The sequence below is a fragment of the Notolepis coatsorum genome, assembly GCF_963971535.1.
Source record: "Notolepis coatsorum genome assembly, chromosome: 5".
Classification (NCBI taxonomy): domain Eukaryota; kingdom Metazoa; phylum Chordata; class Actinopteri; order Aulopiformes; family Paralepididae; genus Notolepis; species Notolepis coatsorum.
This window is the reverse complement of record NC_140169.1, coordinates 184,588,392-184,615,082: the sequence shown is the minus strand read 5'-3', so window position 1 is coordinate 184,615,082 and position 26,691 is coordinate 184,588,392. Positions and strand designations below refer to the sequence as shown.

The window sequence follows — 26,691 nt, the reverse complement described above, 5'->3', positions numbered from 1 at the left end:
CCCAACCCCACCCCACCCAACCAACCTCCTCCAATGTACAGTTTCTATGCCAAATGTATATACACTCCTTTTCTGGACACTTTTGTATCACAAACAGTACTGTATTTTCAAATCTGATATGTCATAAATGTATAGATGTAGCAGTACTGTCTATCTGTATGTCATGTATGTCATATATGTTATGATGAATTGAAAATGGGGGACCCTGATGTAAACAAGACGAAAGTCTTTCTCTGGTCTGCATCCCCTTAACAATTGTATGTATTGAGCTGTACTGTACTGTACCCATTCTGCAATCTGTTAATAAACTTTTCAATCAATCAATTCAATCAACTTTTGATGCACTGCAGGGTTTGAAATAATTTCCTCAGTTAAAACATAAGACACATTTGGCAAAATACATAACCATAGGCTTGGGGTTGTTTATACTGAATGATAAGCAGCTCATTGTAGTAGTGCTTGGGCCACAACTATTCCCCCTCATAGTCACTTTAGGAACAAGGTAATCCCAATCTTGCATAACTGGTCAATGAAACTTTTGATGCAATGCACGGTTTGCAACCATTTCCACAGTAACACATATGAAGACACATTTGATTACACAGAGTTTCCCGTTTTGGAAAAGGACATGAATCATGTTTTTTGAAGGCTAAAACATTTTGGACTGGAGCCTGGTGAGAGGATGCAGCACATTGCTCAAATATTTCTCAATACATAAGTGAATACATAAGTGAACATAAGTGAAATTAAGGTGAAATTGGCCTGTACTAGTCAACATCATGCCAGTCAATATGTTTGCCTATTGACATGAAATGGGCTACAGAATGTAATTGGAATAGGAAGAAGACTGTTAATTTAAGGCTTACTGAAGAGACTAGAGATACAATAGATAATGTAAAAGATCTGAACTGTTCGGTCCACCGACCACAGTTCAGGACACATAGAAACCTTCCATTTACTGTCTAGACACTTAAAAAGAGGAAATACATTTTAAAACTACATTTAGTAAGTTAATAACTAGAACCTGTGGGTGGGAATGTGAACATGATACCTTTAACCTCTTAACACATTGGGTGCCATGCAGTATGCCCATATTTTTTTTTTATCCACTTTTTCTCCCATTTTCTCCCATCCCAATTTCGTATCATCCAATTCAACCCTCCCCTGTCACGGACGCTGTTTCTTGCCTCCCACAAGCCGGCTGCAATGTGGACTAAGTCATACATAGCACAAGTCCCCTCCGGTACTTGAGGTAACAGCAGTCGCATCTTTTCACCTGCGCAGCTCGATCTCTGTGGCGAGGAGTAACGCGTGGGAGGCTCACGCTGCCCCCGACACTTCCTGATTCTACTGCGCAGGCGCACCAACCAACCTGTAGGAGTCGCTGTCCACAACGCCCGATCCCCACCCATCAGTTTCCCACCCCCTAATAGGGCCAATGTGTATTAGTACGGACGACCAGCTAAACTGAAAACAAATGTGGAGAGCGGGGCTCGAACTGACGAGCCCAGCGTCTCCAGCATTTCGTGGCGAGCGCCTTGCCCACTACGCCACGTAGCCGCCCTGCAGTATGCCCATCTTTACCACTCTCTGCCAGTGCTGTAACCCTATAGAGTGGCTCACCTTCTTTGCAGGGCTATAACTTTAATATTATAGCTATATCGACATTACTATGGCCCAATCAACATCAGGTATCTATCGTTCCGGATGTGGGAACGTTATATTTTCCCATTCATACATTGTCGTGATAGTACCGGCGAGAATATAAGTATGTTTTTAGACTGTATAGCAGTAATTCCTAGAACGCGCGTTATAGGCCCAGACGCGTATTATACATTATCGATTGGCGTTTCGTCCCTATACACGCTATATAAAACATTTCAAATGCATATGATCGCTATACATTATGCTCCATCATGCGTGAAGGAAAGGGGGGGGGGGGTCGTTTATGATTCCTTGATGGTCACTAACGGCTTTCTTTAGTAAGACACCATACGTTGATCGGACAGATTGCAATGAAATAAATGGACAATCGAGCTGGAAATAACGTTAGATTCCTCTTACCTCTGCGTCTGGAGAAAAGAAATTCCAATTATTTGACGTCGATCTGCTAGATCCATTTTCCGTTTGTTTGACGCAATAAACGCCGAAAGCATATTGATTCTTGCGTCTCGAAAGCGATCCAATGCACTCTGTGTGTATCTTGATCCACATAACAAGATATCTATGGCGGAGCTTTTTCCCCGATGCACAGAGCGCCATTTCCGGTTTAGAGTAGAGTGTAACTCGCCCGAAATCCACCAGGCGGCGGTATTGAGGCGTTGCAATAGCAGACAGTATACTCGTTATTGGCAATTAATGTGTTAACACTTTCAGTGCCAGCAGGGGGCACACGATTTAGTGCTTGAATGTCCATCATCCACTTCAATGTTAGCGTTAATAACGCCAATCTATGTTTTATGTATGTGTCCACATCTGCCCGTCGCATATCAATGACTCATTTTCCAGTCAACATTGTCGAAGCGGATTGTTTTTTTATCGGTTCATTTCCGTTTTATAGCATTTTGAAAAGCCCTCGTTTTCAAGGAAAATAAAAAGATTCCATAATAAACTCCCTGTACTGGAATATTCTAGAATACACAAAAACTGTAATTTTTCGGCCTATTTATGAATCGTTTTCAAATAAACGCTAGATTATCGATAGTATATGTGTACGTATGCATGCTGGGGTCGCGAGCTGAAAATCGATTACCTCATTTGCTCAACATCACACACACGGCGAACTGTGTTTTAATTACTGTACTATGTTTTTTAACTGAGGGGTTGTATTTTAATGTATTTATTTGTATGTATTTTAGTGTATTGTAACCTATACTGATTCCTACTGTGTTTTAATTATTGTACTATGTTTTAATTATTGTTGTGCTCATGTCACCTGCCCCAGAGACTACAGTTGAAAATTAGCCAACTTGGCTAAACTGGCATATTTACAGTCAAATGTTCCTTAATATGCACTGTCTCTGTATTTTAAACCAATAAATACAAATACAAAAAACAGAGCTCCGCGAATACAACTCTGATTATCCCAAGACTTGTAAAATAGATTCCTTACCTCAGATAAGATGTTCTCCAAAAAGATCATTCCAATTCCTGATCGCCATTCCAAAAATAGATCGCTTTTATTGATCCAACGCTGGGTGCTCGAAACACATTCCACGCTGTTCTGAGGGACCAGAATGACTGCAATCGGCTCAGATTACATATGCCTGAGAAGTAAAATGTGGATTCCGGATTTTTCTTTTCTCATCCATTTTCATTGAGTCCATTCCAAAAGGGTGCATTACCATCTGGGAGACGATAGGGGGCGCTTTTTTCACATCTGAGCTCCTGATGGGGCTGGTTTCCCAACGAGAGACTCTGTTGATGAAATATGAATTCAGATCGCTAATAAAAAAAATAACACGCGAATTGTCGTGGTGGGCATTCAGGGTGCGGGCTGATAACACGTGTTATGTCGTGGTGGGCTCTCAAAGTGTTAACACTTTGACTGCCGGGACACGTCTTTTCACGTCTTTGCTGGCCATGCTAAAGTTGCCGGGGGACGCTGTACAGCGTCCTTATATCAATATTTCAAAAATCTGCGATCGGATTCATATTCCCCCTCCGCTGGCCTGAGATCCACCAGCAGGACCCACTGAGCTCTCTGGCGGTTCAGGAGCGCCATCTGGTGGCCGATCGGCGCAATCGCCACACAGGATCTTGAATAGAGGTCGTCATGACGACCGTAGTACTTCCGGGCGCTCGCTATGGTTCATGGGACTCTGGCTCGTCACGCTACACGGTGATCGATTGGCAATAACTCGATAAACAACATGATTTGGACGTATATACCATTATACAAGCTGGAGATGGACCGGGTAAAAATATATCCCATAATGATAAAATTTCTACTCGACGATGATCGCCCAACGGCGCGTGGAGACTGGGGTGAGTTTCAGCGTGTAACGTTACCGTCTTCGATACTAACTGCTATTATCAACATTTGACCCACATTAGATGATTGGTATAACGCTGCCCACGGAATTATAAACGCCCCCTAGCCCATCCGGTCAACATCAGATGACGTGTAGTAACTTCTAGAAGTACGTCTAGTTGGAATTTTTTATATCGCGCTGATTGCCATAAAACTGTATTGCATCATCAATATAATGCATTTGGGGCTATAGATCACGTTCTGGAGAAAGCTGCAGAAAGAGATGAAAACATACTTATACATTAGACCATACTTTACTATGAATATGTGAATGAAAAAGTTTAACGTTGCTACACAATGAACAATACATATAGGACTTTGAATGAGCCCTAATAATGGCAATGTAGCAATAGAATTTAAAAAGTTATAGCCATGCAAAGAAGGGGTACTTCTCCATAGACAAATAGAGCCGGCAACCTATGGTATATCATTAATTTAACCCAAGGCAACCAAAGTGTTAAAAAGAAATGAAAAATTATTTTATATAAAAAGTTTTTTTTTATATATATATATATAAAATATATATATTATATAATTAGACTTGTACTTGTATTATCTGCGAGACATCGCCACCACGTTTAAGTCAAAATGCTCGCTATCTGCAAACAGCTCCACTGTCTGTGTGTACTCTAGTAGCCTCCAGCTCCAAAAAGGATTCTCCGGCGCTGCAGCGGGACCCTATTGGTAACGTTATGGTTCTTTGGTCATTTCACATTCAGCAAGCCCTCAGCTCGAATACGCATTAAATCAATGTTATAAGACATTGATATCAAGAGCTATCTGTAGCTACTGCTAGCCGGCTAGATGACGTTAAGACAGAACTTTAGTTCAATGGGACATTTCGTTTTGAACAGTAAACTAACGTCAGCTAACGCAAGCTAACGCAAGCTAACGGAGGTATGAACATGGACTACTAGACTTTCTGGATCATTTGTTGATATCAGGAGCTATCGGTAGCTAGCCGGCTAAATACCGTTAGACAATGCCTACTAAACGTGAATAGTTGACTGGGTAATTTTGTTTAAACAGTAACGATAGCTAGGTAGCTAACGTTAGCTCAGGTCGAATGCACTACAGACTCGAGCAGGGGAGCCTCCTCTCAGTCCTCAGTGTTTACAAACTCTACACGGGCCGTGCGGGGCTAGGGAGGAGGAGCAGCGACAGTTTGCAGGTCCTGTGTGTCTGAGACAGACAGCGAGTGAGAGCTTCGCTTGATCGGTTTCCGCTATCGGCGAATATGACTCATTATCGGAATTCACAGATTGCATATTTATACTGAGTATCGGCCGATAACGATCGGTGGCCGATCGATCGGGGCATCCCTACTTACTACATATATCTATTCTATTCACATATATGCTTACCACTTGTATCTATTGCTATGTCCGCCCATCACAATCACACAAACTGTCTAACGCCTGTCCGTCTCCCTGTGAGTGGCTGTCTCGTAGGGATGACCGGAGTGTTGGACGTCCCGTGATGATGACCGGGAGGATGAGACCCTCTCTGCGCCACCCCCTTGACTTAAATAGATCGGGCATCGATCCCCCCTTGAACGGCCCTTCTAAGGTGTCTCTCCTTTTTTGGACTTAAGGTTTTTGTTTTGTTCTTGATTTATTGTGATGTTTCTTCTTGACTTGTTTAAAGAAGACATGTCCGGCCCATGGGGACATTAGCGTGTGTTGTCGGGCCTTACAAATACATTTGATGTGATGTAACTCGAGAACCGAGGCACGGATTTGGTCAAGTGAGGTGGCGTTCGAACGGCAACAAATAGACCTTTCGAACGAATTTAAACAACCTCTCCATGCAAATGCAGGCAGGGCGAAAAACATAACCATAGCCTTGGGGTTGTTTATAGTGAATGATATGCAGCCCATTGTGGTCGTGGAGAGTTTGTTATTTCAGTAAATTCAGTGCATTATCTGTTGCAGACAGGCCTCCCTATGACAGCCACCTAGAATTGACAAATAATTTATAATACACAAGTATGTGTTCCTTATGCTCCAAGTCAGCATAATAGCCTACTTATTTTTACCAAATACTAAAGGGAATTGGCAATGCACTTATTTTCCCCTGCGGAACTGAACAGAAAACCCCCCAAAATCTGACGGGAACGGAACCATGGGTTTTGTGAAGAGAAGACCTGCACTACAGCCCGTCAGGCAGGTCACCACCAAACATGTTCAACTGGGCTATAACCAGTTTCCTTTGACACAGCTGGCTTACAATTGACACAGCTGGCTTACAATTGCAGCCTTCCACCAAAGGGAGGGATTTGTTAAGTTAGAACTATAATCAGTTATGTCACAAGATGTGATAATGAACAGCTGTGTCACAGTGACCTCAAAACAAAGAATTCTGACTATTCAAAAGTTCTCGTTCTTACGGCGTTCTTAAGATTCCGAGTAACAAGTGAACAGGTCTATTGTGGAATTCTCACTCACCGAGTCGTTGGGCGACATGTGGTTGTCTGCGGAGCTGAACTCTGCAACCAGCTCGTCTGCCACCTCGTTGTAGGTTGTGACTCCTTTCTTCTGCACCTTTTCACACACCTTCATGGAGAAATGCCTCAGGCCCTTCCCATTCTTCTCGCCTTTCTTACCACGTTTCCTGTGGACAGAGGACCACTCACATGAACAATATGCCAGAGCACTGGACAGATCAAATTAATGAAAGAACGGACATTCATACACACAGCAAGGTGTCAAATCAAACCATTTGGGACCTGCATGACACGGCATGGTGGTGTAGTGGTTAACACTGTCGCCTCACAGCAAGAAGGTACAGGGTTCGATTCCCGCTTGGGGACCAGGTTTCCATGATGCCAGTTACCCAGGTGGGGTATCTCCCAGGCCTTTCTGTGTGGAGTTTGCATGTTCTCGCCATGCTCGCAAGGGTCCCCCCCCCCCCCCGATAAGATAAACCCAAAGGAAAAACATGCACAACAACAAGATCGCTAACGCTGTGGCGTCCTTGACGAAGACGGACAGGAGCACTTGGATTGGTCCCCTGGCGCAGCTCAAGTTGAGCCTGTCTGCTCCCGGCTGCCCTTGGGGGGGCGGGGGGGAGGACGACGGGATGGGTTAATCGCAGAGACAAATCGCATGCATGCCGATTAATGACCTCTGAGCAGGTCCTAAATTATTATTATTATTATCTCTTTCATTATTCAATATCAAGAAGTTTTACCCCCGAGGGATGATTTACAATAAAAAGTGCTGAAACAAAAGATGAAAAGTAGGCTACTTATATTATTGACGCTAGAACTCGTTTTTTTTTCATAACAAAAGAAGGTAGGCCAGCTGTATTTTACATAGCTTGCATACAACTTTGTCTTGAGGTTCAACAAGTTTATGAAAATCTGAAGTATTTCCAAACAGGGCTTTTAGATCGCTGCTCAGATCGCAAATCACCCGAGTTGGGCTCTGAACTCTCTGCTATCATGCCATGTGGTTGTTAGTAGTACAGACACGTTCTTCAGCTCCACTAAATGAAAGTGACGTCGCATGTCTCCTTGTCCGTCATGCAGCTAATTCAGTCCCACGCGAGAAGTTGAGGGGAAGACCGATGCTCTTCATAATCGAATGTATGTTTTATAAAAAATCTTTTTTTTAATAGAATTTACATGTCAATTATAAATTAAACTATAGAATATTCGTTGACAGCCCTACAGGGCGGTTGATCCGTTTATATATATATATGGGTTGATCTATCCATTTTGCTGGTAGGCACTGATATGGCGGAGATGGACACAGCATCAATCCTGACCAACAAACAGATAGTCCTCACTGATAATGAATTGAAAACAAGACCGACACAATAGATGAATGTAATGTTAGCTGCAGCCTAACCTAAGGTTAACATAAAGTAGTGTAGCTCGTCCGGTGTACCTCATACTTGTTGTTGCCTCACTGAAATATCGGTTTGTTTATTTTCTTTTTTTGGTACTGCTGCCCCCAACGGTTTCCACATGTCCCTCTTCATTGTTAACGTTAGTAGTAGTGGGGGAATGTCATATAAAAGGGACGTCTATTTTCTGTAGTCTAACGCAACCATAGAACTATATAAAACCGGGCTGCAACGTTGTGTTTTGCAATAGTTGTCGAACAGGGCAATAGTCTACTATGTATTCAGTAAACCACAGCTTCCACACTAACGCACATTCACTCACCAGTGATATATATATATATTAATCAGCCACGGTCGCTGGCAAGATTTATATTTGCCAGCCAATTGAAATTCTAGACAAGCGCTGGCCAGTATTTGCGGGCTAACGGAATCCCTGGAAAGTATCCGCAGATTGCAAATATTGTGTATTATTTAGTAGATGAACGTCCACAGATTGCTTTTAACCTCTTAAGCCCTAGCCATATTTTCAGAAATGTCCCCTAAAAGTACATACCCAAGATGTATCAGAAATATTGTGTCTGTTACTATGCTTGAGTAAATTGTAATGAACCAACGGAGAACATAAATTATTATTAGGTATTTTTTCCATCTTTGACGGTGAATAACACCATGCCAACATTGACCAAAAGCGACTGAGCTCATTCAGCAACTTCTTGAGATCAAGTGTACTAAAAATCTAAGCAAATGAACAAAGCCATGGGCAGATTATTTACATGAGTTTTTGTAGATACTAGATACAGTACTGAATTTTGCCAACCAAATTAAATCGTATGCAATAATTTACAGCTTGAACTGTATGAAGTAAATTTTTTATATAAATCTTTTTTATTTTTATAAATACAACATTTTGACCCTTCCCGAATCGGAATAGTTCAAATCTAAAAGATGCCCAAACCTACCCGTTACTACAAGTAACGTTAGCTTCATCCCTTTTTTTGTTCGTCTTTTCACATTTTCTCCCATCCCCAAATTAGACTGCTACATGCCTCCTCCAATACATGTGGAGTCATGGAGCTTCTTTTCATCTCACAGCTAGGAGTTTCACTGGGAGAGCATAATGCATGCTCCCCCAGACCCCCTCCCCGCTTAACAGGCGGCCAACCAGTAGGAGTCGATGTTGCAATGACCCGGACCCATACCCCACCAGCATCCCACCCAGAAACAGTCAATTGTGTTTGTAGGGATGACTGACCATGCCGGAGGTACCGCTGCCGGGAATTGAACCCGGGTCTCTGCGGTGGTACTTCCCTTTCAAGGAAGTAGAGGCTGCAACATGCCACCTTTCACACATCAGCATAGAATAATCTACCTATCCACCCCCAGAATAACATACCAGGGTTATGGAGGAACCAGATGAAGACTCACCCCGAGGACCACGGAGAGGCATCTGGTGGTTGGCTCTGAGTGAGAAACTGGGAGCTGGGTGTGTGTGGGCTGTTCACCAGTATGGTATTAGAAACGGTGGGTCTCTGAGGTGTGCCAATCACCTACAAAGCAGGAGCAGGAGGGAAAGGGGTGGAAAATCACATATTTTAAAAACTTGCAACATTTCCTCAATTTCTCCAATGCAGAAAATTAACATCACAGTTGATTTTCATACAATGGTATAGGAGTGGGAGAAACAAATCAAATCATGTAATGAAATCACATCTTCCTTTTGCAATTCGACATCTGGAAAATACGGTCAGATTTTGTGTCCAGTTTTCTGTCAATTGAATGAGCAAATGTTCCTAGCATTGTGCTCTAGCTTACACATCATCTAAAGCAGACAGTAGGCTGATAAATGATCTTCACAAAAAAGAGCCACTGGCAAACATCACATCGTCGTCAGTATACTCAATATGAACCGCATCACTTCGTTTTATGTCACACCGCGGCACTGGAGGGCGCAGACGCAGAGTGAATACAAGGCAGCTATAGAACCTTTTCACGGCAGCCATTTTGACATGCCATCACAGGGTAAACAAACACAGGTGTAAATAATAGCCATTCCAGTGAGACAGCGTGGATATACCAGAGCACTGGCAAACAAAAGACATTGCTGGAAAAAGTTAACTTAATCAAATACTAAGGTTGCAAATTGTAAGCAACATCATTGATAACGTTAACGATCAATTAATTATAACTACAAATACCAAATGTATTAGTTTCCTCGATCAAAAGGTTTATTTCCACAGTAGCGACATATTGCATTCTCACTGTTAGTCTACTATAAATAAACACAACGTTTATCTTCTGTTAACTTGGTTTATTTGATCAACTTGCAAACACCAATACAGAGCCATTAACGAACAGTGGACCTCATGCTCGTGGTCGACACAGACTAACTGCGCATGCGTTTCACAGCCTCCAGAGGGCAACCTAGACTACCGTATTGCCAGTAGTATACAGGCAAAGAGATTACATGTTAACAATCTCATTCTATCTTTTTAAAGAAATAAACAAAACAAAAATAACATTACCTTGCATGAATCATAAAACAATCACACAGTGACTTAAAACAAAAATGTTTAAATTCCCTGAGTATTAAACATAAATTTGGGAAACATTTTTAGAAATAAATACATAAACAAAAATGTTTTCAATGTTCCATTTCAAACAAACACTTTAACCCAGATCCCATTGTCCTTCACCGAGTGCTTTTAAGAGCACAAGAGCCGAAGCTCCCTTTTTTTGTGAGACAGTCAGCGAGCTGAGATTTTGTGTCTGACCAACGCACCTGCCTGATGCGCTTGTTCTGAATGAGCTCCTTAATGCTACTGATTTCCAACCTGAGTCTCTTTTCTGTGACTTGTTTCGTGGACTTGAGCGCATCGAACAGAGAGTGATTATCGGTCACACAGATTACAGGGAGTGTATTCAGTCCAGCATTTCCAGTAGTGAGCTCAGAAAATAGTGTGGCTAGAAAAATTGCATTGTCTACCCCATCTGACATGGCAAGGGTTTCGCCTGCAAGGGTACTGCGAACCACACGTCTGATTTTCTTTGAATGCCAACAGAGGGGGGAAAACTTCCCTCTTTCTCCCATAAGTGTTATAAAAGTACCTCCCTGTGTACCTCCGTCTGGGAGGTTTCCAAATGAAGCATCACTGAAAACTATCAAGTTCAGAGCATCACTGTTTCCCAGATGTTGAAATCTGAGTGTCACCTTTTCAGACTTTAGCTTACGGATTATTTTATTGGCATCATGAACAGACTGTACTGTTGACCCTTTTATATTAGAAGCCAAACAACATGAATCAAACATTACATCAGGTCTCGTCTGTTTAGCAACCCATAGGATCTGTCCTATTTTTGATCGTAGCTGCTCTCTCTCAATTTCGTTGAGGGGTTCATTTCTCTGTGTGGCCCGACTTGCTTGTATGGGAATAGGCTCCAGGTTCTCAATGTAACTTTGTTGATGTACCTGAACTTCACCTTTAACAGTTACAAAATCCATTCCTACATAGGAGAACTTTTCATGCTCCTCACGCCCAACCTTAAATGCAGATTGCAGTTGGGGAATCACATTGGATGAAAAGTTAGATGAGCCTGCCCAAAGAAAATCATCTACATGACATGCAAGCACCCCAGTGACCTTACATTGCTCATCCAACCAGTAAAAGACTGCCGGATCCACCTGTGAGACTCTACCACCAGTACTCAGCATGATCTCCTTCACGTTGTTGTACCAATATAGTGATGCATCTGCAAGACCATATACACATTTCTTTAGTTTCCATACAACATGTTGACATCCTGCCTCTAGAGGGGGGCGGATATAAATATCCCTGGATAGCTCAATACCCTGCAAGAATGCAGATTTGATGTCCATAGAATGGACTTCCCACTGGTTGACATATCACTGATAACATAAGTCTAAGTGAATCTGTGGCACATGTGGGGGAATCTTTCGGTAACTCTTGAATATTCCGCTCTTCAAAACCTCTGGCAACCAGTCGGGCTTTAGGCACGATACCCTTGGGAGTGTCTTTAAGACTACAAACCCATCTGGTGGAAATGCATTTCTGCCCTGCATCTTCAACTTCCTCAAATACATTATTATTGTGCCAGCTCTTTATTTCTTCCTGTTTAGCTGCATCAAATGAAATGTCTTTGGTTACAAGTACATCAGCTTCTCTGTCTTCTGTTTGAATGTTGAGATCATCAACCTGTGAGATATCAACTGCTTCCTTTTGCCCATCACTACCATCATTGTCTAGATGTTGCATGTTATACCAGGTTTTATATTTCCCCGTAGCCTTGCCAGATCTCCCTAAGACTCTTGCCTTAAGTAGAGTGTTGTCACCTCTGTTCATATATGTTACCGTCTGTCCTGTTTTTAAACTCACACCTGCAGAAGGGGCAGGATTATTATGGGCATTAGGCCTATGCTCCATTTCAGTTAGAGTTACACCACTCAAAGTGTTTGGTGGATCGATAGCTTCACTTGTACTGGCTTCTTGTTGTTCATGTTCATTCTCTGTATTTTGCTCACTGTCTAAACTACCAGTTGCATTGTTTATACCTTGCTCACTTCCTGCTTCTGTGTCAGCATCAGTTTGTACCATGTGCTCTTCACTAACCTTTGTGTTCACCTTAGAAAGCCTAGAGTGATGCACTCTCACTAAGCAACCACCATGCCCCACAAAAACAACAGCCCCATCCTGACCAATAACTATCCCTGGTCCTTTCCACTCAGTGCATTCAGCTCGTTTGTAATAGACCTTGTCACCCATCTCATATTTCTCATCTGTGGGTCTGAGCTGCTTACGTAGTGCTCGTCTTATCCTTTCTGAGCACTCTGCTTCAGTAAATGCTTTTCTAGAGGCATGCAAAGCTGAAATGTGTTCTCCTACTCTAGCACTCATCGTGGTACCTTCTAGCGCAGGTGGTTTATCAACCAGTACAGAAGGTAAGTTGGGGTTCTGGCCAAACACCAGTTGATGAGGACTGTAGCATACTGTTCTTAGCCATGAGAGCCCAGTCCAGGGCTGTTTGCCAGTCACATCCATTTTCCCGTCTGACCTTCAGGATGATGTCGGTGAGGGTCTGATTATGTCTCTCCAGTAGCCCATTGCTCCAGGGGCTGTATCCTGCCGTGGTTTTTGTCTCAATGTTAAAGTTCTCTGCCATGTCACGGAACTCCGCATTGTTGAATTCTCCTCCATTGTCACTGTAAAGTCTCCGTGGCGGGCCATGAACGCTGATCCATGTATGAAGAAGAGAGTTCACTATCACAGAGGAGTTCTTTGTTTTCACAATGCTTCCAGCGCTGAAACGTGTAAACTGGTCAATGACGTGGAGATACCATAAACTTGGTTCCAACTCGTGCAGGTCCACTGCCACCGTTTCATTGTACTCTGAAGCCAGAGGCAAGCCCACAGCAGGCTTCGGCTTGGTCTTGCTGTACCTCTGGCATATGTCACATTCCTGTACTATTTGTTGTAAAATAGTGTCACAATCTTTGTCTTTATTTCCCGAACTACGGAGGAGTCGCTGTAGTCTTTCTGCAGAGGCGTGACCAAACTGTTTGTGTAGTTTCAGGAGAACTTTGTGTTTCTCATTTGAGGTCATATTTTCTGTGACTAAGGACCTCATCTTCATCCTGGCTGTTTTCTGTGACTGTAAGGACCTCATCCTTAATCTCAATTTGGTTCATTCCTGTGTCCTTGTCTCTGATATCTATACAGTAGTGTCCTGAACTGGTGAGTTCAAGAGGGATATTCTGTTTAAACATCACAGCTCTATCATTCTCCATGTCCAAGATGGTTCCTGCCCTTTTCAGTGATGTCTTACTCAAAAGTAGTGGGATATCAGCTTTGACTACTTCAGTTTCCACTCGACATTTTGTCAGTCCTATTTTGGCAGGCAGTTTCAGTGTTCTGGAAGAATGCACTATATTTCCATCTCCAAACCGGAATGGCCTGGAGCTTGGAGTTTCACTTTTTACCATCTGGTTCACTTGACTTTGACTGAGATCAGCGACGAAGCTGTCCAACCATTTTTCTCCACACACTGTGCGGGTACATGCAGTGTCAATGATAACAGTCCCTAAGGACTCAGTTAGGAATACCTCTGTTTCAGACAGTACAGCAGTAAGCAGTGTGATGTCACATTCCTCTACCCTTGTTCGATCGTCAGTTAGCTTCACTTGCTCACTACTCTTGTGAGGACAGTCTTTAGCCCAATGGAACGTGCTCTGACATATAGCACATTTTGATCTCTTACCGAACCTATCCAGTGGGTTGGTACCCTGTGACGTTTGCCTTTGTTGTCCAACTTGTCCAAACTGCTGCGTCGTTGGACGTCTGAATCTTCCTTGTGAGCGTTGCTCCGTGAATAACGCTTCATCGTTAACGTGTATTCCGTTTGATGTGCCGCCGTGCACTCTCCCCCCAAAGATCCTCTTCAGCGCGGACTTCATTGCCGCAAACGTTAAATCTGTACACGCAGTCAGCGCCATTTGTCTATTTTTCTCGTCTAGACAAGCCGTGTCTAAAAGTTTAAAAGCTAACACGGCGTCAGGGAGAGTCATGTCGTACCTTTTCATTCGGTTGTAACATTGTTCAAAGTCAATCACATAGTCCGCCATGGACACGGAGCTCTCCTTTTTGATACAGTCAAAAAAAGAGTATGCATCGTATGCGCGGTCTCTCTCTTCTTTGAGAAATATGCCATCTAGTTTTCCAGCCCCAGGACAACGGCGAGGGCTTGTTTCTTCTTATCAAGTTCAGTAACCAGCTTCCAAATGGCGATCTCATTTTTCCAACACTCGTATGGTCGAGACTCGTCGAACTTCGGTGGAACTTTGTAGTTAGCAGTAGCCATCTTCTGCTAACCATCCTCTGCTACCAATGTTAGTCTACTATAAATAAACACGACGTTTATCTTCTGTTAACTTGGTTTATTTGATCAACTTGCAAACACCAATACAGAGCCATTAACGAACAGTGGACCTCATGCTCGTGGTCGACACAGACTAACTGCGCATGCGTTTCACAGCCTCCAGAGGGCAACCTAGACTACCGTATTGCCAGTAGTATACAGGCAAAGAGATTACATGTTAACACTCACAACATTGCATGGCAGATGAAGGGCCATATGAGGCCTAACACATTTATATCGACTTCAAGCAGACAAGCTGCATATGTGGCTAAAACAAATAAAAACCTCACTTGCCACTTAATAAATCAAAAGCATGTATTTAACACTCAAATTATCTAAACACGGTTTTATATTAACTTAATAAATTTTAAAAATCGACTTGACGAAAATGTCTAATAACAGTAACTAAATAACAGATTACGAGCATAAAACGCTGAAAACAACCAACTGTACTAACGAGGGTATTTTTTAAGAGATTATTATTATTATTTTGCCCGTCTCAGACTGACTCACATGGTCAGGAAAATCAGCATGTTGACATGGTCGGGTGTCAGACGGGAGCGCATGCAATCTGGTCACAATCAGTCCAAAAACACTCTCTGGATGGTAACAATGTTGTGGTTATACAGAGGTACTGGCGTGCCAGCTTTGCCAGCCTGGGGAATCTCCCCGCATTGACTTTCCACCAGTGAGTCGGATTTTTATCCAGGGATGGGGAATGGCTTCTTTTAACTGTTACGCAAGGTGGTCTGTCGTATGCTGACCCGGCAAACTTCTAGTTAGCAACACCACAGTGGTGACTCGCCAGTCCTCTGTGATGTAGTGGCAAGTGATGATAACGGTAACATAGCTTTTGGTCGTCAGGGCAGTCCAGCAGTCTGTCGTCAGCAAGCAGTCCAGCAGTCTGTTGTCAGGACAGTCCAGCAGTCTGTCGTCAGGGCAGTCCAGCAGTCTGTCGTCAATGCAACCTTGCGAGCAGCGGTAACGTTAGCTAGCTGCGCTGGCAACTCGGAATTAGAGTAGCTCTTCTCGATGAGCGAGGTGGTTGTGCCTCAGGATGAGATATCGCCGTCAACCATACCGATCATGTCGTTTTCGATAAATGCGCTGACTGACTTGGGTTATTTTTTTCTAAATCAACACTTCTCAAATTTTGCAAGTTGCCGTCGCTCATGTTTTTTCAATCCTTAATGATCAATCAATCAATCTTAAATTAATTGTTAACATCCCTATCAAATACTACTACATTATTATGAATATTAATGCAAATTAGTTCTTTGATCCATGATGCAGTGTCGAGATTTTGCTGGGGTGGCGACCAGGGCATGGCCTGACAATGTTGAACTTGAGTGACAGAGTCATGTCTAACTAAAGTAGTGTAGTGTCCGCCCAAATTTGGAATATTTTAAAGTCTCTGCGACCAGAGCACTTTGGTAAACTGGAGCATACGATCTGCGATCACACGTACAGAACGAGACTACAAAAAGGGCCAGATGATGAATCCTTGGAATACTTGAGAAAACCATTTTCTTGGGCGGCTAGGTGGTGCAGTGGGCAAGGCACTCACCACCAATGCTGGAGACGCTGGGTTCGAGCCCAGCTCTCCACATTGTTTTCAGTTTGGCTGGTCGTCCGTACTAATACAATTGGCAGTATTAGGGGGAGGGAAAACTAAGGGGTGGGGATCGGACGTTGTGGACAGCGACTCCTACAGGTCGGTTGGTGCGCCTGCGCAGTAGAATGAAGAAGCGATGGGGGCGGCGCCCCTCCAAAAGCGCAGACCCCTGACGCTGAAAGATCGCACTGCGCAGGTGAAAAAATGCGACGGCTGCTACCTCGAGTATCGGAGGGGACTCGTGCTATGTAAGGCTTCGTCCACATTGCAGCCGGCTTGTGGGAGGCAAGAAACAGCGTTCGAGACAGGGGAGGGTTGAATTGGACTATACGAAAAAATTGGGATGGGAGAAAATAGAAAATGGAAGAAAAAGTGGATAAAAAAAGAAAACCATTTTCTTGGATATAACACAGACAGACGTGTTCAAATTCTAAGCTAGTCAAAACGCACACGACAACATTTCCAGGACATCTCCTGTCATTCATAAAAAGACATGAGCGAGGTGGGATGAAGCATTTTGAATAGATGATCGTGATGCGTCTATACAAATAGTAGCTCTAGTTCTGCAGACCCCTCTCTGATTGGTTGAGCTCCATTTCTGCAGCCCCTCTGCTGGGAGCTGTCGCACGGAAATAGGCTGTCTATTGCCATTCTCTTTGACAAACTCTAACCTTAACCAGCTCCTTAACAGCGCCTAAACTTAACCGTTCTAACCTTAACCAACTCCGAAACAATGCCTAACCTTAACCTTAACCATGCCTAACCTTAACCATAGAAAGAATATTGCCATTCTCTTTGACAAACTCTAACCTTAACCAGCTCCTTAACAGCGCCTAAACTTAACCGTTCTAACCTTAACCAACTCCGAAACAATGCCTAACCTTAATGTAACTGAGGGGTACAATTCCCTGACTGTATTGATAAGTATGGTATCATTAAACCACTACCGCTTTATGTACTTTAATGACTGGCCATACAGTACACGATATATGAATATGATGAACACTTCCCACAATGAAATCGGTTCCAAACAAAGGTATAATCAAGTATTTAATGGAGCAAAAGGTACATAGGATACTTTACATTATTCTTTGAATGCACTTGTAAGGCAAAGGAATGTGCGTAGGCAAATCAACAACGAATGTCCATTCTCTGGTTACGCAGGAGGTAATTATACAACCTGAATCTTAGGGAATTATATCTATGGTACACTAGTAATATAGCGGGAGATACTGGAAGGGGTTCCCCCTGGTTGTAAGCCAGCAGGGGTAGAAGATCTGTCGGTAGTAGGACGTCTGGTCAACGATGACTAAGGAGACTCCAGGTACAGGAGCCGGTGCAATAGCCTCTTGATCCACAGACGAATACAGCTATTCTCCGTAGACTGTAGCTCCACAGTGAAGAAAGCTAGTCGGCCTCAGGCTCTCTGAGGCGCCGACTCGACTTGACTCCTCGCGGAGTAAATCCAACACGTGCAGGCGTCGGCGATTATCCGCTCCATAAATCACAGGACCAAAGCAAATATATTCCAGCCGCAAAGGGCTATGTAGTCGTCGGGTAGATTAATCCAGTGTACATGTCCATACGGTTCTCGTCTAGGTCTCCTCGGGTGAAAGCGCCATGTGGTCAGCCCAGCCTGGATAAGAACTCTAGTTAATACGAGGAAGCGTTGGAGATGCTGGTCACTGTAGAACTTTAACCGCACGATACACTATACTCAAATAGACTATTAATGACTTAATAGAAATATGTCGCACTCGACGGTATAGCGCCAAACTCTGACAATTCAGTTATTAATTCGCACGCGGTCTCAATGCTCTATTCTGGGGCCAAACAGGCCATACTTCACCGCACGTTGTATCGTGGGTGAGGCTTCAACTTATTGGGTAACTTACTAAGGCTAAGAAGGGGCTTCTATATTCACCTGCGCCGTATTTATACGCACGGTGAACAAACTAGTGCCAATCTCATTTCTGTCGCGTATCCCTGGGCAAGGCCGGGCATGTCCAGACACGTCTTGACGGTGACTTTGAACCTGACTCCGGAGGCCGGTCCCTGGCGCCGGTGGACCGCTGTCCAATAGGAGAATGAACTATTATGGTCTGGGCTAAAGGGATATTCCGTGTATATGTACAAGGAATATACAGGGGATATCAAACGATATACAAATACTATGCAATATATATCAATAAATAAATATATATATTCGGTTTAATCTGATCCTTTGTAACACTTAACCGTAACCTTAACCATGCCTAACCTTAACCGGCGAAAGAATACACGTTAAAAAAAATCACGTTAAAAAAAAATATTTGATGGGATTCGAACTCGTCAACAACGGACCGCAAGGACCGCAGGACCGCTGCTCTGCCAGGTGAGCTGAAGCGCTGAATGAAAATCATGGCAGATTCCGCGATAAGCACCTCGATAACCTTACGCGCGAGGGGCTTCGCTCAACCAATCAGAGAGGGGGCTGCAGAAATGGAGCTCAACCAATCAGAGAGGGGGCTGCAGAAATGAAGCTCAACCAATCAGAGAGGGGTCTGCAGAACTAGAGCTACTATTTGTATAGACGCGATCGTGATGGTGTGTTTATATGGCCGTGTGTAAAGAGTATAGAGAGAGACTTAACTATTATAGCTCTAACACTCAATCAAATCAACCCCCGAAAGTCACCAAAAGTCAGTGTTAAAACGGTCTTCACGTGTGAAATTCAGCGATGACCTACTGAAACTGCACACCGAGATTAGAAGCATTAGTCTTTACTGAAGCTACCAGACGACATTTAGAAGGTAGCGTGAGACATTAAGAAGGTAGGCGATCTATTGTTTCGGGGTAATGACTAAGCCGATTTCCATATGTACATATTCCAACCATGTATATAATGGGATGATGAGTAATCCTGCTGACAGTGGGACTTTATCAGTTTAGGATTGACCCACCCCCTTGTTCCGGTCACATCACAATGATAATGGAGGGGCTTACACAAGTAAGACACAAAGAGGAGGAGAAGCTCTGCAAGCAAACATTAGAGCTGTCCCCGAATCCCATTTGTGTGATTTGAAATTTGGCAGGGTGTTTCGAACGGACGTTCAAACCATCGTTTTTAATCATGCAAAAAAATTTGCTGCCAAAAAGAAAATCTGGTGAAGTCGGTTCTTGACATTTATGCATATAACGGAACATATGCGCATCTTGTTTTGCGGTTATTAAAAGTAGTAGTACCTACTTACTGGTCACGGGAGGCTTCAATAACGTTTGGATGGTAATCCATTTTGTGAATACATTTGTTGAAACAACATCTTTGTTGACCGACGGCTCCTGCTATCTTAACGTTAAGCCAGAAACGTGCATAGCTTAACACTTTCAATGCCAACGACGCTATATGTCGTTTGTTCATGTCGACCGTTTATTGCCAACGACGCAATATAGCGTATTTTTTTTTATTAGCGATTTGAATTCATATTTCATCGATCTAGTATCATGTCAGTGCTGCAAACTCTCAGAGCTCCATTGGGAAAATAGCGCCCCCTATCGTCTCCCGGATGGTAATGCACCCTTTTGGAATGGACTCAATGAAAATTGATGAGAAAAGAAAAATCCGGAATCCACATTTTACTTCTCAGGCAAGTAATCCGAGCCCATCGGACTCATTGTGGACTATCAGAACAGCGTGGAATACATATTTCCAGTACACAGTGTTGGATCAATAAACGCAATCGATATTTGGAATGGCGTTCAGGAATTGGAATAATCTTTTTGGGGAACATCTGATCTGAGGTAAGGAATCTATTTTACCAGTCTTGGGATAATCAGAGCTGTTTTCACAGAGATATCTTAAATTTTTCTTAACACTATGGGTGCCGGAGGTTAAATTCATGCTATACCATGGGTTGCCAGCTCTATTTGTCTATGGATAAGTACCCCTTCTTTGCATGGCTATAACTTTTTAAATTCTATTGCTACTAGGGCTGACCTTCGAAGCTTTTTTTGGCAATCGAAGCTTCGGGGCCGAGCTTCGATTTTAATTCGAAGCTTCGAGAAAAAAATAAAAATAAAAAAAACTTTAATTTTTTTTTTTATCTTATGTTGTGGGACTTGTACAGCACTTTCGTAAACTTTGTTGTTTTTAAATGTGCTCTATAAATAAAGTGGGTTGGATTAATTAATTAAGTAGCCCCTTTCGTGACTGTGACGCATCCAACAAGGTTTCACTCGGCTGTGTGATTTAATTCAAGGTGGATCGCTGTTGTCGTTTGAACAACTTCAGATTTCATGGGAACTACCAATCCCCCAAATCAAGAATGTTTAAGATGAATGAAGTAAGATTTTGATTATTTGAAATATGGCCTGTGTAGACTAAACTATGCACAGAATTATGTCAGTCTACAAGGTCCGGATTCTACATGGTCCGGCAATGTAGACCTTGTAGACTCCACTACAGACCAATTATCAGTGAATGTTCATGCATTTTTAAGAAGGGCAACTTCCACAAAAAAAACAAAGAACTCACCAAAACATCTCAGTAGCACCTTATCTAAATGTTATATTTCATATATGGAGATTCATATTTATTTATGTATTGCATGCATTTCTACATTTTATTTCCTATTTTGTATTCATCCCAGTATCTTTCTTTCTTATGTGTGGAATTCTACAAGGCGCGCCCACACACACACACACACACACACACACACACACTTACATTTAGTCATTTAGCTGACGCTTTTATCCAAAGCGACTTACAAGTTCTGTACGACAAGACAGCAAGAAGGGTACAACTCTATCAGCTGAGTAACAATGTTCATCAAGTGTTGCGTGTTACAGTGTAGGTTAGTTTAGGACAAGTGCATGACAGTAAGGTTAGTCACGGTTAGATTTTTTTTATTTTTATTTTTATTTTTTTTAATCATTTCAGATAATGGTTGAAGAAGTGAGTCTTTAGTCAACGGCGAAAGATTGGACGGGATTCGGCTGTCCTAACTGGGATGGGTAGTTCACACACACACACACACACACACACACACAAATTTTGAAAAAAAAATTGAAAAAAAATTACGTTTTTATTTTTATTAAACTTTTTTTTTAATGTTCAAAGCTTGTGCCATCGAACGAAGCTTCGAGGCTTCGAAGTATTTAAGACAGCCCTAATTACTACATTGCCATTATTAGGGCCCATTCAAAGTCCTATATGTATTGTTCATTGTGTAGCAACGTTAAACTTTTTCATTCACATATTCATAGTAAAGTATGGTCTAATGTATAAGTATGTTTTCATCTCTTTCTGCAGCTTTCTCCAGAACGTGATCTATAGCCCCAAATGCATTATATTGATGATGAAATACAGTTTGATGGCAATCGGGGCGATATAAAAAATGTCAATTGGACGTACTTCTAGAATGATCTACGTATGATCTGATGATGACCGGATGGGCGGGGGGATCGTTTATAATTCCGTGGGCAGCGTTAGATGATTCCTCCAGAGTGGGTCATATGTTCATCATAACAGTTTATATGGAACACGTTCAAGAATAACGCTGAATCTCACCGGATCTTCCTCGCGCCGTTGGACGATCAGCGTGGTGTAGACCGTTTTCGATTATGGGATGTTTATCCTGATGAACCATTTCCAGCTTGTATAATACTATATACGTCCAAATCATGTTGTTTATCGAGTTATTGGCAATGGATCGCTATTATATTGTGACGAGCGAGTGCCGGCAGCCAAACCGAGTGCCCGGAAGTAATATGGCCGACCAGCACAACCTCCATAGCACTTCCTGTTTGGCGATTGCGCCGATCGGCCACCAGATGGCGCTCCTGAACCGCCAGAGAGCTCAGTGGGTCCTCCTGGTGGATCTCAGGCCAGCGGAGGGGAAATATGAATCCGATCGCAGATTTTTGAAATATTGATATTAAAGACGCTGTAAAGCGTCCTTCGGCAACTTGAGCATGGCCGGGAATGACGCTGTAAAGCGTTTTCCGGCAGTTAAAGTGTTAACATTTATAGACAAACAACACTTACACAAAAATGGAACCCATAATACAACATTGTTAACACTTTGGGTGCCGAGAAACGTCTTTTCACGTCTTTCCCGGCCATGCTCAAGGTGCCGAAGACGCTTTACAGCGTCTTCGATCTGTTTACATCTTTTTTCGATTTTCCCCGTCTGAACTTCACCGCCGAGCTTTTGGCAGAAAATTTGAACCGGAAACTGCATTTCCTCTCAAATTTCACTAGGTGGCAGTGTCCCCCTATTTTCTAACACTATCACAAGAGGGTGAATATTGTACCCCACAATGAATCTGGCATTTGATTGGCCAGCATACCTGGCCAATGTAACCACAGGTATAAAACGTTTGCGCGATCCCAGAATCGACGAGGTCTTGGAGGAGAGAGAGAGAGATAGATAGAGCGATAGAGAGAGAGAGATTGAGAGAGATATTTGAATTGAGAGCAGCCTATAGTCTATATTTATAGTGTTATACAGTATAGTGGTAGTATCAGACTAATTGTAAGGTTTCAGCTGTGCTTTAGAAAGTACTTAGTCGTGCTAAGTAGTAGTACTATTGTGAGGGATTAGTGTGTAGTCTAGGTAGTCTATTTCAGTAGTAGTAATAGTAGTTTGATCAGTTAGTAGTTTCATTTAGATTATTAGATCAGTATGAAGAGACGTAGTGTAGGTAAGCGAGGGGACAATCCGGCGGCGGGTCGCTTTGTTCAGACGAAGCTGGCGTTTGGACCCGCGGTTGTTCAAGCAGCAGCAGCACCAACGTCTTTGGTAGCTCCAGCAGCAGCAGCACCAACGTCTTTGGTAGCTCCGATCGGAGAGAGCCGTGAGACCGTTGCTGGGCCCAGCAACGCGTCTCGCCCCGGGACCGGCTCACCCCGACGCAGTTCGAGGAAGGCTGCGGTGCTCAAGCCCATGTCCATCCCACTGCCGTTGTGTCCTTGGGCAAGACACTTAACCTACTTGCCTCGTATGAGTGTGTATGCATGTGAATGAATGTTGGTGGTGGTCGGAGGGGCCGTAGGCGTTGATTATTCGCCACGCTTCCGTGAGTCTGCCTCAGGGCAGCTCTGGCTGCAATTGTAGCTTACCACCACCGGGATGACTGTGTATGAACGAATAATGGACTCTGTGAAGCGCTCTGAGTCAGAGAAGAGCGCTATATAAATCCAATCCATTATTATTATTATTATTATATCTTCTTCATCCGAGTCAGGGGACAGCGATTCGACCGCCCACGAATCTGATGGGAGCGCCGATTGGGAACCACCAGGTAATTACACGGTCTTATATATATATGTGTGTGTGTGAAACGTGTATTTGATGATTTACCTAACGCTTATTTGAATCATTGTATACTGTGACTATGTAACGTTAGTTCGCCAAACCAACGCCGATATGCATGTGATTGTGTGTGTGTGAAACGTGTATTTGATGATTTACCTAACGCTTATTTGAATCATTGTATACTGTGACTATGTAACGTTAGTTCGCCAAACCAACGCTGATATGCATTTATTATATTCTAGCTCCGGAATCATCCGACGATGATCTCGGCTTGGGTCGGAGGTGTTATGGGTCTGATTCATCACACGAGTCAGACGTGGGACGACGTGGTGGTGGTCGACGTGGTATGTCATGTTGCAATGTGAATATTGTTTTATGTTCAAATCGATATAGTTGATGACCATGTGCTGCTACACGTTAGGTTGCATGGCTGTGTGTGTGTGTGTGTGTGTGTGTAGATGCCAGCCCTTTGAAGTTGTCTAGCTTTAGGTTGCATGGCTGTGTGTGTGTGTGTGTAGATGCAGGCCTCGCCATACAGTAGTTCAAAGGTGTTGGCGATGGTACAAGTCTTTGATGTGTGTGTGTGTGTGTGTATGTGTGTGTGTGCTGTAATCAATGCTATCACGACTCTGATATGTACACACATGCATGTTCAAATCGATATAGTTGATGACCATGTGCTGCTACACGTTAGGTTAGAGCTGCCGCGGTATTGCTGTTTTCCTTACCGCACAAATTTGCGAAATATTTCCTACCGCTGCGGTAATAACCGCACACACACAAAAAAAAAGTTTGAATGCATTTTTTTTGTAGTCTACTCTTTATAGCATATAGCCTGCCTCTAGTCTAAATGTCTATCTTTAGAGGATGACTTTGCAGCATGAATATTGTTTGGGATTCGGCAAGCACGCATTCGTTAAAAGTGAAACACGGATTCGAAGTATCCCCTCTGTGTCGCGGGCAGGTTACCCCCGACCCTTTCTTCTTCTTATTATTATTATAACGTTACTACTTATGATTACAAAGGCATTCGTTTTGTGGCATTACGTTATATAGTTACACGTTCGTATTTACCGGACCATAGCAAGGCACAAGCGTTACTCAATTCATATCTCAGTTCCTTTCTTTGCTCAGAGCGTGCAGAGTTGTACCCATTCTGCGGTCTGTTAATAAAGTTTTCAATCAGACAAGTGTATAGAACGAAGGGCTTTTATTATAACATTTCGTTGCAGTAAAATCATTATGCCTCGTTCCCTGAGGAGCGACGGTACGTCGGTAATCCACTCCGGTCTCCGGTGGGAGCTAACGTATATTAGCCGTGTTGTGACTGAGCTCTGATCAATGGCTGAGATTCAGGAAGTAAAAGCACTGCAAGACGATCCAACGTGTGAAGCGTCTCTCTTCTGACCAATCAGTGGTCTGCAATGTTTCACATGACTTTTCTGGTACCCAATAGGGTCGCTTGGAACCTCGATAGAGGAGTAGGGTATATCTGCAGAGCCGCAAGCCCAACGAGAGAAGGGTATTTTATTATTATAAAAAAAAAACAGCGACGCGGTATTCAGCCTACTCTTGCGGTGGGCGTGATGTAACAGCGATACCGTGGTAATGCGGTAATCGCGGCAGCTCTACGTTAGGTTGCATGGCTGTGTGTGTGTGTGTGTGTAGATGCCAGCCCTTTGAAGTTGTCTAGCTTTAGGTTGCATGGCTGTGTGTGTGCGTGTGTGTGTAGATGCAGGCCTCGCCATACGGTAGTTCAAAGGTGTTGGCGATGGTACAAGTCTTTGATGTGTGTGTGTGTGTGTATGTGTGTGTGTGCTGTAATCAATGCTATCACGACTCTGATATGTACACACATGCATGTTCAAATCGATATAGTTGATGACCATGTGCTGCTGCTACATGTTAGCTTTAGGTTGCATGGCTGTGTGTGTGTGTGTAGATGCAGGCCTCACCATGTGCCCATGCCCTTTGATGTGTGTGTATGTGTGTGTGTGTGTGTCAGGGCTGTACACTGCGGTATCGTCGCGAATTGCCCCTTTAATTGGCCGTTGCGATTGGTAAATATTATCTGGGGGCGGGCTTGCGAGTAGTGCTTTCAAGCCTTGGATTCGCATTTCACTCCTAAATTATCCAAGGCGTGTGATGACGCGATGACGTCACTCACGCGAGCTGAGCAGTGAGCACTCAGCAGGTATGATCAGCGGGAACAATCGACTGAGCACTCACTCTGATAGACTGGCTGACTGTCTGATTTAGCTATGAAGAAAAGTAAAGTTAGTATTGCTTCATATTTTCGACGCGTTGTTCGACCTCCTATAGTGAGCCGAACTGAACTGAACTCAGACACACGGAGAGAGATGTGGCATCTGCTCCTCCTCCAGCCCTCTCGCACCCGTGGCTGGGGACCTCGGTGAGCCTGCCAGCCGGCTAGCTACTGATAGCTATCAACAAATGCTCCAGTAAGTCTAGTAGTGCATGATAGCTTGCGTTAGCTTACTGTTCAAAACGAAACGTCCCATTAACCTGTTCCACCCCACGGCCACGGTACCGACCCCTTTTTGACATTATTATCATATATTAGTATTTTTATGAGTGATGCAATAATTTAACGTTTTTAAAATCAAACGTTTTCAAGTATTATTATCACTACTATGTCACAAATACATGTAGAATGTAAAACGTTAGGTTGGCAATAGTTTAGCAATAGGTTAAAAGTGAGTTTATATCATTTTAAGTTTTTATTTTTCACTCGCGTTTTTGACGCTGAAGCGTAAATGGAAATGTTGAACCATGGGAATTGTAGTTTTTTTGCGGCCATTTTGAAGAGCGCCTCGCCAGCTATCTGCCAGCGTCGGAATTTCTCAAAACTACACTTCCCATGGTACGCTATGGTCGTTCAAAGTTCGGCATTCTGAATGAATCATATCAATAATTGTTATGATTCGCGATAATAAGCTACAAAG

General features: G+C 43.2%; 1 protein-coding gene across 5 annotated transcripts in view; it reads right to left on the bottom strand.

Annotated features, from left to right (window-relative positions):
• The window catches only part of LOC311227896 (transcription factor Dp-1-like), a 77,278-nt gene that overhangs the window by 35,156 nt on the left and 15,431 nt on the right, over window positions 1-26,691 (bottom strand). For all 5 annotated transcript variants that reach the window (XM_084313746.1, XM_084313745.1, XM_084313747.1 and 2 more), the window contains exons 5-6: window positions 9,311-9,432; window positions 6,481-6,646 (exon numbers count right to left, since the gene is read on the bottom strand). In XM_084313746.1, coding sequence (XP_084169872.1) covers window positions 6,481-6,646; window positions 9,311-9,432 — 288 coding nt within the window. The remainder of the gene's footprint in view (window positions 1-6,480; window positions 6,647-9,310; window positions 9,433-26,691) is intronic.